At 40.7% G+C, this 12,400-nt stretch overlaps 1 protein-coding gene across 1 annotated transcript in view; it reads left to right on the plus strand.

Annotated features, from left to right (window-relative positions):
• The window catches only part of CRLF3 (cytokine receptor like factor 3), a 35,120-nt gene that overhangs the window by 6,842 nt on the left and 15,878 nt on the right, over positions 1-12,400 (plus strand). The window contains exons 2-6 of the mRNA XM_060253197.1: positions 890-1,097; positions 2,787-2,874; positions 7,199-7,376; positions 9,074-9,296; positions 10,684-10,816. Of these exons, the coding sequence (XP_060109180.1) occupies positions 890-1,097; positions 2,787-2,874; positions 7,199-7,376; positions 9,074-9,296; positions 10,684-10,816 (830 nt within the window). The remainder of the gene's footprint in view (positions 1-889; positions 1,098-2,786; positions 2,875-7,198; positions 7,377-9,073; positions 9,297-10,683; positions 10,817-12,400) is intronic.

Genomic DNA, 12,400 nt, shown 5'->3' on the forward strand with positions numbered 1-12,400 from the left:
TGAACAAAAAACTGTCTGCCATGCTATCCTGTAGTTAGATTATTTATAGTTTCTATTTACAACATTTATATTTCACCATTCTGCCCTCACAAGGGCCACCATCATGGCCAACAGCTTTAACATGCAAGATAAACACATTTTAAAACCATTACAATCAATCCCCACGACATACCTCATCAAAACAATTAAAAACAAAGTTAAAATACCTACAACAGATTAAAAACAGCAATTAAAATATTGGTTAGGAAGACGAGATCACTGAAGCAATGCCAAACAAAACAAAAAAAATATTTACCTGCTGGCAGAAGATGGCATCAAAAGGGGACAGACAAGTCTTTGTAAGGAGAGAGTTCTAGAATTTTGGTGCCATGACTGAGAAGGCCCTCTCCTAGGTTGCCACCTGTGTTATCTTAGACAGCAGGGGCACGTAAAGCAAGGCCTCCAAAGACAACTGTAGTAGTCAAGCAGGTTCATAAGGGATTAGGCAGTCCTTCAGTGTGTTGGTCCCAAACCATATAGAGTGTGCATCATGCCAAGAATTGCCTACCCAGGGTGCAACCTGTAAAAGTGATATGACAGTTGCAGATTTCTTTTCATTGGTTGCTTTTATAAGAACTGTTCAGTGAATCATATGCAAAACATACTGATTTTAGTTACTTGGTATTGGTTTACGTCTCTTAGGAGTCAAGATTTTGAACAGTTTTGTTAGAGAGCAAAATAGGGTAGCTGGTGGTATGTTTTCTGTTTATCCCCATTCTGTGCTGTGTTCGTTTTTAACATGCTTTGGGTTGACATTGACATTTGTTCATTTGGCTTTAGTGCATGCCCTCTAGCACCACCCCTCCCAAGGCCTGATGTCTGTAGTGCCTTTTCCTTTGTTTTCCTTCAGATCAAAGAGAGTGCAGCTCTGACAAGGGATGTGCTTGAGCAGCATTTTAATGATTTAAAAGGGACCCTGAGGAAACTGCTAGATGAGAGGCTGGTGTCCTTGCTGCAGGAAGTGGATGCCATAGAACAGGACAGCATCAAGCCCTTGGATGAGTGCCAGAAGCTAATAGAACATGGAGTCAATACAGCTGATGAACTTGTCCGGGAAGGTAGGAGGCTATCTGTTAAAAAAAAAAGTATACAAACATACCTTTCTTTAACAATATGCAATTATTCATTCACAGTGTACCAAACATACAAGCATGCTCAAGGTTTAAGGGATGGTTTAGTCTTGAAATGAAGATTAGCACATATCTGCAGAATGGTTTTGTCTGTGTGATTTAGAGTAAAACACACAAAGAGATAAAGAGCTCTCATAAACAGAACTAGGTTACTGGTGGGACGACTGGTCCAGCTTTTCAGGGTCTGTGGGCTGAATTACATGTCCATGGGATGTGTGGCTGCCATTCTTCCACGCCTTCTCCACCCCAGTAATGCTCAGTTGTGATGCCACCCTCTCCCGCTTCAAGCATTAAGCAATGAAACAGAGCCAAGACAGGGAAACACTGTTGACCACACATCGAGTTTAGTTAACCTCTACTGTGTAGTTGTTGGCCAAGCATCTCCACTCCCAGTGAGAGCTGTTCTTGGTACTGTGGAGATCCTTTAATTGGAAATGCTTGGGATTGAGCCTGCTGCTTTAGACATGCTCAGTTCCTGCTCTTTCACGTCTTTGTGCTATTCAGTGATACACAAGACAAAATCACCGTTGTTTCTATTCTGTCCTGCATGGATAGCCAAGGCAAGCCCAATCTCATCAGATCTCAGAAGTTAAGTGGGGTGGACTGGTTATTACTTGGATGGGAGACTGTCTTTGAAATACCCAGTTGAGAGGGCAGAGGCAGACTTTCAGTCACCTCTCTGAATATCCACCAAGCTCCCAGTAGGGGTCAGTCACCAGAGGTTGACATGATAAGGGGAGAGATGTGGTAGAGCATCTGCTTGGTTCAATCCCCAGCATCTCCAACTAAAAAGAGTCCAGGCAAATAGGTGTGAAAAACCTCAGCTTGAGACCCTGGAGAGCCACTGCCAGTCTGAGTAGACAATACTGACTTTGATGGACCGAGGGTCTTATTCAGTATAAGGCAGCTTCATATGTTCATTTCCAGGTGCAGATACACACACACACCCCTAAAAACAGGACCGGATCTACATGTTTTTTGAGGGGGAGGGAATTAAAAAATGACACCCCCTTATGAGCCATTCTGTTTTATGGTCCCAAAGAATACAATGCACTCCATACCCCTCTGTCGGTGCCCGGAGCAAGCACTCCCCTCTGCCCCCGCTTTGATCCAGCCCTGCCTAAAAATACCAGAAAAGAAAGAAAGCAGAAGAGCAGGTCAGACTTAATTTTTCTGTTTTGATCATTTGGCAACCTTAGTGGCAAAAGGCATCTTGGGATGGCCTGGGCAAAAATACAAAAACCTTGCAGTAGAGTTCTCAAAGGCAACAAGACCATCATATTTATCATGGTCAAGATTTATATCTGTTGTATTTGAACTTCACAGATTCACATTATAAGAAACTTACAAATCGTGTCTTCCTAGCAACATGCTGGAAAACACTTTTCATATAAGCACATTTTAAAAAACCAGCTTCAAACACTGCAAGTCTTAATTGTGGCTACCAGGTCATATTTTTCTTTCAGTGGTATAAAAGAGGGTTATTTCTCTCAGCGTGCAGAGGTCCTTCTCAAAGGCCCCAGTAGACTCCGGTTTGTTTTGCTGCAAAAGGCTAATATGGCTACCCCCTCTGGAGTCCTTTCCAACATAAGCCATTACACACTGTTTTCATTTCAGGTGAGAATGCCATCCATGGAGCTACAGGGGAGGACAGTGACAAACTCTGCAGCTTTACCAAAAAGGCTTTGCATATTCAGCTGGATAGGTAAGAGATATTGACTGGCATGGGAGGATGGTAAATACTGCAGCAAGTGGGGATATGGGTCTCTTAGAAGCAACCCTCCTTTTTCATTAGAACAAAATCAATCAACGGTATTATGATCAACAGATCAGTTAACAACAAAGCACAGTTTGCTTTCTGAACTTAATATGCAGAGATTAAAATTTACAGCCTTATTGTGCATTAATTATATTTAAAAGGTTGGAACATCTGTTTTCTTATGGACAGAGTCTCGGCACAGAATTTGGATTCTTTAGAGGTGGTCTTATTGGTGTGGTGTGCAGGAAGGAGACACGTACAGAATTGTTCCCGTCTTCCTGGGCACTTGGAAAGGATAGGGCTGAAATTAATTAAACAGATGTTTCAGACAATAGATCTGAATTAAGAGTTTCTTTGGTATTTTTTTCTGTCAAAATTACAGTCTTTGCCTGCTCACATGTAAACTGACAGCTCCAGTCTTTATTGTGCTGGTCAACCTTCAGATGCTCCCTCTTAATGTGGAGCTGGCTACTCATTTCAGACAAATTGAAAAGCCTGGATTTCAGAAGAGGTTACTGAGAAATAGAAAACCTAATCAGGCTGAAGTGCTATCTCAAAACATTTCTAATATCTGAAGCTTGAAGTTCTTTTGACATTCTTATCAGGCTCTTGAAGCGTTAAGGGGCGAGGAGGTCTTGCATATCTCCCCTCCCTGAATTTGACTGCTAGAGAACTTGAAAAATTCAAGAGTTTCAATTAAGATTCTTGGTTAAATGGGAAAGATATTATTGGGATATTTGGTTAATATAGCAGAATTTGCTATAAATAAATATATAAATAAATCTCCCAAGAAGTACATTGTAAAAAAAGATAACTTATATTTATTCAAGTAGATCCAGTTCACATTCAGGTTGCAGTGAAAAGAAGCCTAATCTAAAGAGTACTTTCCCTATCACAAATAACCAGCTAATCTGACATTGAGTGTATGGGAGTATGAAGGCATTGTATCTATAAGAGAGACCTTCAGAGACATGTGTCTCCATGGAAGGCTGCATAGAGTGGGAGAGGACAGAGAGAGAAGGGGGGTCAGAGGGTGGCTTCCACTTAAAGACAAAGAAAGACATCTTATTCAAGGAGATAATACCTATATATCCCTTGGAGTGATGTTCCCCCCCATGGAAGGCCACGTGAAGCAAATAAAAGGACAAGTGAGTGAAAGGACAAAGCAAAAGAGAGAGGATGGGAAGCTCCCAGGTTAAGACAAAGAGAGACATTCCCATTCAAGGAGATAACACCTTGTGATGGAACAGGCATGCTTTAACTTGCAGACCCTGCTCTGCCCACCCCTTCTTGGCATTACCAACTCCTGGAGGGGGTTTCCTGCTAGGAGGGTCAGGGCTCCTAGCTCCCCTTTCCAACCTGAGGCCCTGCTTCTGTGTTCTCCATTACTCAGAGCTTAGCTACCACAAGGACCAATTACAGTGTTGGGGCTCCCCTGGATAAATAGTAATGTGCACACAGACTACTTTCCTCCCAACTGGGGGCCGCCTCTTGAACTAGTGTGTCCAAGATGGTGGGGGATCTACAGGGTACAGAGACTGAGACCAGTTTCCAAAGTAAAAAATGATTTATCAAGAAAATATTTACAAGCATCCTTAAGCACAGCACTAGATCAGCAAATGGATTTCAAAAGAAAATTGGTCATAAATGCAATTCCCTTTTTGATTAACCTAATTGATGTTAAAATAGGGCAGGCACTAATAATCTTAAAAAAGTTACAAGGTTCCTATCTACATCCCTTTATCTGGGAGGCCACATGATCAGAAAAAGATGTCTGCCTGCTTTCAGACCAGAGCACAGCGTTCTCCTCAGCCAAGCATTCCAAGGAAAAAGAGATTAACTTCTCTTTTCATGGAAGTTTTCTTAACCCCCTGTCGCCACCCATTTAACATCACTTCCTCTGCCCCCATGACCTGGTTCCACCCAGGTTGCAGGTGCGTCCTGGGAGCCTTCCTGGAAGGCATTCTTCAGGCGATGCTTAGCACCAAATTCCTTAGGCTTTCCTACCAGGGCCGTTAGTATATGTATAGATGTAATGTAACAGGCCATTGAACTGGCTCTCTGCCATTTCCAGAGGAAAAAAATAACCCACGCTTTTAAAACAGAGTGGGTGGGGTTTCTCCACACACCTAACTTTTACACCCTTAGAGTGATGTAATGCCCTCTCTCAATGTCCAGAGATGCTGAGTTGCTCACTCCAACAGATAAAGATAAAGGTGCAAGCACCAGTCATTTCCAACTGTGGGGTGATGTCGCATCACGACGTTTTCATGGCAGACTTTTTATGGGGTGGTTTGTTATTGCCTTCCCCAATCACCTACACTTTCCCCCCAGCAAGCTGGGTACTCATTTTTCCAACCTTGAAAGGATGGAAGGCTGAGTGAACCTTGAGCTGGCTACCTGAACCTAGCTTCTGCTGGGATTGAACTCGGGTCGTGAGCAGAGCTTGGACTGCAACACTGCAGCTCACCACTCTGTACCATGGGGCTCCTCCAACAGATATATCCTTGATATTTTAAAGGCTTTGGTATGCAGTAATAGGGTAATATCATTTAAATTATGTCTCATATGCTAGTAATTTCCTGCATTTCAGTTTAAGAGTACTTGAAGATGAAGAGTTCTGTGTCCTATAATTTGTAATAGAACGCCTCTGAGGGGAGACTCATAAGGTTTGAAAAAAATAATGATTGAACAGAACAAGCATGTTTTCGCTAAGTTACATAGCACCAAGTATAAAGCAAGGAAAACTTTTCATATTAAACAGATAAGGGATCTTGGTTATGAGACTGAAGATAAGTATGGAAATTATGCGTGTGTGTGTGTGATATGGTTCCTCTTTTTTTCCAACAGAAATATTATGATAATGATTTATAAGTGGCATCTAATGTCGTGGAAGTTGGCTAAGATATGTAATATTTCTACTGACATGTGTAAATCTCCTGGGGCAGATTTTTTACATGTGTATTGGCCACAAAAGCAAAGCCACGAGTACTAGAAGGACATAATAAAACTGTTAAATCAGGAAATAGGCAGTGATATTCCATCTATGCCAGAGACTCTGTAGATTAGTTATGTCCCAATGATCCCTTAAAGATACTGAGTGATTGTTTTGAAATTGATCACAGGAAGTAGCCAAATTTATGCTAGACCTTGGAAGGTGAAAAGTTCTCCTGAGGTATACCACTGGTTTGAACTAGTAAAGGAGATGTTCATCTCAAGGCTCTTTTTTGTGGCAGGAACTTCTTTGCATATTAGGCCACACTCCTGATGTAGCCAATCCTCCAAGAGCTTACAGGGCCTACTGTACGCTCTTGGAGGATTGGCTACATTAGGGGTGTATGGAGTTCCTGCTACAAAAAAAGCCCTGGTTCATCTTAATTGGCTTTACTGTCTTACAGAAAGATCCAGATGTTTAAAAAAATGGGTGCTTTGTGGTATCCAGTTCTTCAAAGGATGGCAGTTGTGTAGTTACAATATATATTCTTTTTGGACTGGTACATTGTTCTTGGTACAATTAGTTTGTGACAAGCCTCCAGGTAGTACCGGGAAATTTCCTGCTATTATAATTAATCTCCAGACAACCAAGATCAGTTCTCCTAGAGAAAGTGGCTCTTTTGGAGAATGGACCCTACGGAATTATACCTGCTAAGGTCCTTCCTCAGACTCTGCTCGGCCCCTCAAATCTCCTGGTATTCCCCAACCCAGAGCTGGCAACCCTAGTGACAGGTGTTTATTATTTTTGCATTGTTTTTCATGGTTATATAAATTGCCCCCCAAAAAAGTTTTAGATATTTGGAGTTGTATATTTTGTGTTTACATGAATCTTTCAATAAAATAGAATAAAAAGAGTTGAGGCTGGAAAAATGTAGTGCACACATTGATTTATGTAAATCTGATCAAGATTGTACATCTTGTGTCTGACAAAGGTTGCTCCAATTTGTGAAAGTGTATGCTGGAATAAAATCTTAATTAATTAACTGCAATTATTTGTTATTTATTGTATATTGTATGTATTGAGTTTTTGCTGTTAGCCGCCCTAAGCCGCTTGGTCGGGGAGGGTGGGATACAAATAAAATGTGACTGACTGACTGATCTCGTTAGCATTTAAAGTAACACATGGCTCCTGTTTATTTTTGTTGCAACTGAATATCAGAGCTACCTCTCTATGATTTGTAGCTCTTATCTCCAAATTGTTTTCTCATTTTATGGATGAAAAAAGCTGCTTATGGGCCGGTAGCACCACTAACTAGTATTTTCTTTTCTTTTTTAGTTTGCCAGAAGTGCCCACATTGGTAGATGTGCCTTGTTTATCTGCCCAACTGGACGACACTCTTCTTACTATAGTGAAAAGTGAAATCTTCAAACATGGAACAGTAGCATCTCGACCGCCAATTCAGATAGAAGAGCTTATTGAGAAGCCTGGAGGTATCCTAGTGCGGTGGTGTAAGGTGAGCAAAAGAACGCTTTCAAGACTTTGTGTGCTTTCTTCCTTGAATTTATGCTTGAAATAACCTTTTGGAGCTGCTCAGGCTTAAAATACCAGGCAATTACATTAACCTAATATGACTTGATAGAAGGGTTTGGCTATCATGCCTATGTGCAAGTTTATGTTCCTTGTTTTCTAAACCAATCTGCTGCTTATCAGCTTTCGCTTGGATTACAGAAAGGTGCTATTTGGATCATTTTCCACTGGCTTCTTGCAGCTGATCACCAATACAAAAAGTATGTTGCATCCAAAAACTAAGATATGGAATGCAGACTACATTTCTGTCTCCTTGGCCAGAATGACTCTGACCTTAAAAATACAGAATGGTTGGAAATAGTGAGTCAGGAATCTCCCAAGTTAAAAGATCACTCCTTATTATATTAAAAATTGATTTTATGATCATGTGACAGTATTCTGAGATGTCTCTGACATCAAAGTGTCATTAAACCAGTGCTGTATCTACCATCTGATACCCTGTGACACAGATCCCATGAGGCAATCCCTATATCTAAGCATTTATAGTCAGACTTGTTTTCCTCAAATAACTTGTGGTGATTGAGAATGCCCCAAATCTTAAACTGATTAATTTCAGAAACTACAACCATATTCTCTACTATTTAAAAAAAAAGGAAGGAAGGTTTGCTTGTTCTCTGATTCCACAGCAAATTCTGTTACCACCAGAGAATTAGCTGCAACCCAGTGGATCAAAGACAAGAGTGCAGATGGATAGAGGCAGTGCCTCTCTGCTGCATTTCTTAGATTTCATTATTGCTTGGTACAGTGGACCATGTTGTTCTGTTAGATGATCTGGAGGAGGAAATGGGGTAAAGGAAGTGGTGCTCTAATAGTGTTGGTCATTTCTGTCCCAAAGAGATATCATTGAAAATGCTGCTGGGATCTTCCGTCTGCCCCAGGGTCCAGTCCTGTTGCCCCTCTTGATTAATGAATTGTCCAGCCTTTGAATTAAATTGTTTTTAGTCATTAATACCCAGATTTGTATTTCATTAACTAAACTTCTGTAAGCAGACACTTCTGTCCTGGGCCATTGTCTGAATGTTATGGTCAGGTGGCTAAGGGAGAAAACATGAAGTTGCATGTAGACAAGATTGACGCAATACTGGTTCAAAAGCCTGAAGGTCGGGAGCAAAACATACTGTTAGTTCTAGATGGATTTTGCTGTCATTGGCAGAATATGTGAAAAGCTTGGGGGTGTATGTTTGGATTTAGCTGTACTGATGGAGAGTTAGTTTAGTGCTGTTCCTAAATCAGTGCTATTCCTAAAAGCGCCTTCTGTCAGTTACATCTAGTACATCAACTGGGTTCCTTCTTAAGGTTAAGTTGATTTGGCCATGCTCATTCATGCCACCATAACACTAGTGCTAGTTTAGTATAACGTGCTTTACATTGAATGTCCTGAAAGACAATCCAAAACTCTTCCAGGGTTGGACAGAACTGCTGGGAAAGGAAAAACTGGAAAGATCATCACAATCAGTATGTCTCACTGATGGATCATTGAATCCAACCTATTGTTGGCACAAACCTGCTAGGAAAATATGCTACTGTTTTGCCTTGACACGCTACATTTCAGAGAGCTAAACAGATGATCTATTGAAGAAAAACTTAAGGTAGTCTGTTAACCCAACAAATTACTCTATTTAGGTTGATGATGACTTCATACCACAAGACTACAGGCTTCAGTATTGCAAGAGTAACACCAGCCACTTTGAAGATGTGTATGTCGGTTCAGAGACAGAATTCATAGTACTGCACATTGACCCCAATGTCGATTATCAGTTCCGGGTTTGTGCTAGAGGAGATGGTCGGCAGGAATGGAGTCCATGGAGTGTTTCTCAAATTGGTCGTACCACATTAGTGCCTCATGGTATGTACATTAGTTTATACTGTATTCAGTAACAAAAATTTATAGGGACTGGAACATGACATCGTACAGAAGAATCATACCCCTGCCTCTCTCCCCCCTTCCAGTCTCATGTCCCCGTTTAATATTGTGGCAAACACAAAACCTATCATAGCAATCTAAGAAGTATCTTCACAATGATTGTAGGTCTCACTTATTTTCATTTTCTAAATGTCATCCATTCATATGATGCTAATGTCACTCATTGTATATATGTTCCATTTTGATTTTGATGTTCCGCTGCAAAACACATTTACTGGAAAGAAATAGCTGGTCCTAACCATTCTTATAAATCCCATAGATCTTGGCAGGAATTCTGAATAAATCCATTTGGGATAAGAGCCAGCAATGCTACTACCTTTGAACATAGATCTAGAAACGTTCAAAACAAACCTGTTAGTTTGACATAACATACTTTGAATTGGTGCTTTCATAAGTAACTGAGGCTGTGAACCTATGCATGCTTACATGAACGTAAGTCCCCTGGAATCAGTAAGACTGGTTTTTGCAGTAAACATGGTATGATTGGACTGTTGGAGGTATAGCATTAAGTATTAAGCATTAACATTAAATGTAATATCCATACGTAAAGTTCATTCCCGAAGAAAAGCTATTTCATATATTTCTAGACAGCATTATTATCAGTAGCATCTATCTAATTCATATCTCATCTTTCTTCCAAAGAATACAGGGCAGTATATATTGTTTTCTTCATTTCAATCTTATAATAATCCTGCGAGAGTTTAAGGTTAGATGACCAAAGGCCACCCAGTGAGCTCCATGACTAAATGGGGATTAAATTGAGTTTTTGACAATCCTGCCTACATGTTTCTTAGTGTGTTGACAGTACTGTGCTGGCTCTGCAAACTTCAACAAAGTTTGGTAGAATATTTTGTTCTTTAAACACTATTAGCAATTCTATTCTTAAAGCTGAGGAAAGGAAAAGTCCAAAGTGGTTGCAGATCGAGCTGGTAGCTCATAATTTTGGAAACAGACATGTTAGATTTTATTTATCATGCACTGGCACACAACTGCACCAGGCTAGATCATTGTGAGTAGTGCTAACCAGTGTTCCCTCGAAGCTGCAGAGTCTTGTGAGCAAAAATTCTATTTTGTGAGCCACTGGTATTAAAGTTGTGAGCTACTTCATAAATTATTGTGCTCTGGGGTCATCCTTCCAGAACTAGGACAAAAATGTGTGAGCTGAAGGCTAAAAATCTGTGAGCTAGCTCACACTAACTCATCTTAGAAGGAACACTAGTGCTAACAGTATGTGACCATTTCATTATATACCTCTTATCTGGATGACAGGCACTTGTATTTCAGTTACTGTATGCTCTTGCATTATCAGAATGGGCACCTGGCTTTGATGGCTATAGCCTGAGTAGCCGAAGAAACATAGCCCTTCGAAATGATTCACAGCCTGGTGGGGTGCTGTACTCCAAGGCTCCTACCTACTATTGTGGTCAGACGTTGACATTCCGGTAAGTATGTACCATGCTGCATTTTCCCCAAGTATCTGTTGTCATTCCTTAAAAAACCCCAAATGCCTTCCTAACTTTGAGGAGACCAGGCACTCGATGCAAAGATCTCCCCCTTCCATTTTATCCTCACAGCAATCCTGTGAGATTGGTTACACTGAAAGAAAAGGGAGACTGGCCAGGTTTGCCCAGAGAGTTTCCTGGAAGTATAAACTCACATCTTCTTAGTCTGGCATTCTGAGCACAACTGTAGAACACTGGCTCTTTCCATGGATGGCTTTGGTGTACTGTTTATATTTGATCTTCTATGTGTTAGTTTTGTATTTTGAATTTTTATCGTATTGATTTTTAAAAATGTAAGTAGCTTCAGTTGGTTTGAGTTAAATAAAGGAGTGAAAAAGTAAATCCCAAGGCCTGTGCGAAGTCAGTGCAAAGCCTGTGTTCATAGACTGATTACAATTGGTGGCTCTTCTAACGTATTTCTGGGCAGCACATTCAAAGTAAAAAGAGAGAATTTGGACAACTGATGTATTTTCTGCCTGTGGTTGTACCTAGTGTGAGCTCCAGATTCTTAAAAAGGCTGGTAGCCTCCTCTGTTTATGAATAATGTGAATCAAATCATAGTCTTTTATCTCCTTTCTTTCCTTCCATGTTTGTAATGAAGAGCTCTAGGTTCTGCATTGGGGAAAAAACAGCAATGCTTGTCCAGATACTTGGAACAAAATAAATTATACAGAAATTAAAGTGGTCAGGATCAGAAGAACTCCCACCCTATGAGTCCAAAGGGCCTTGCGGGGGTTGTCAAACAAGAACCTTTTGGACCTCATGGCAAATTGCTTTTAAAGCCAGGAGAGCCAGTGAAATAGCACAGGAGGGCAGCTGTTCAAAGAAGCAGAAACTCAAAAATTCCCCTGGGGGCTAAGTGCAGGTTCCTTACATGAGCCTAAGCAGTACTTTGGATGCTGGCCAGGTTTTATTTTTATTTTTTTGACTGAGACCAGTTCTAAAATCTGGTTGTGTGCAGTGGTTGTTCTTTGTTGTTGTTTGCTGGCCTTGTGTTTTTTTTTTCTTAGAGAATGATGTGAAAGGGATCTGGAGCAGGAGGGATAGAATGGAGATATGTCTTTAAAAATTTTAAATTAATAAATAAAATGTAGAGAAAAGGATGAAGTGTGTCTGGACAGCTTGCAGGGGCAGAGAAGGGGAGCCGAAAATCTTTCCTGCAGCTATAAAATATTTCTTACTATCCTCAGCCTTCTCTAAGCTAAAAAACCTAGGCTGGAAAAATGGCTTTCTTAAAATTCAAAGCTGGATGTCTCAAGATTCTGAGTAAGCTTTGCTCTATTGTAACCCTAGCCTTGTTGTATTTGTAAATTACACATGCCCCTATCTGCAGCAAGAGCCCTCTTTTTCTGTGGTCGAAGAATTCAGTTTGGAACATTCAATGCTCTTGCGACTCTAAATTGTTCTGGCTGCCTCCTTAACCGGACATTTCTCTGTAAAGCTGGCTCATTCTTCTGGCGCTCTCACCAAAGACTCCCATTGCAGTTGGTTTCCTTCCATGGGAGAGATGCAGGCTTGCTGGTA

The sequence above is a fragment of the Heteronotia binoei genome, chromosome 13 (assembly GCF_032191835.1).
Source record: "Heteronotia binoei isolate CCM8104 ecotype False Entrance Well chromosome 13, APGP_CSIRO_Hbin_v1, whole genome shotgun sequence".
In the NCBI taxonomy this organism is placed as follows: domain Eukaryota; kingdom Metazoa; phylum Chordata; class Lepidosauria; order Squamata; family Gekkonidae; genus Heteronotia; species Heteronotia binoei.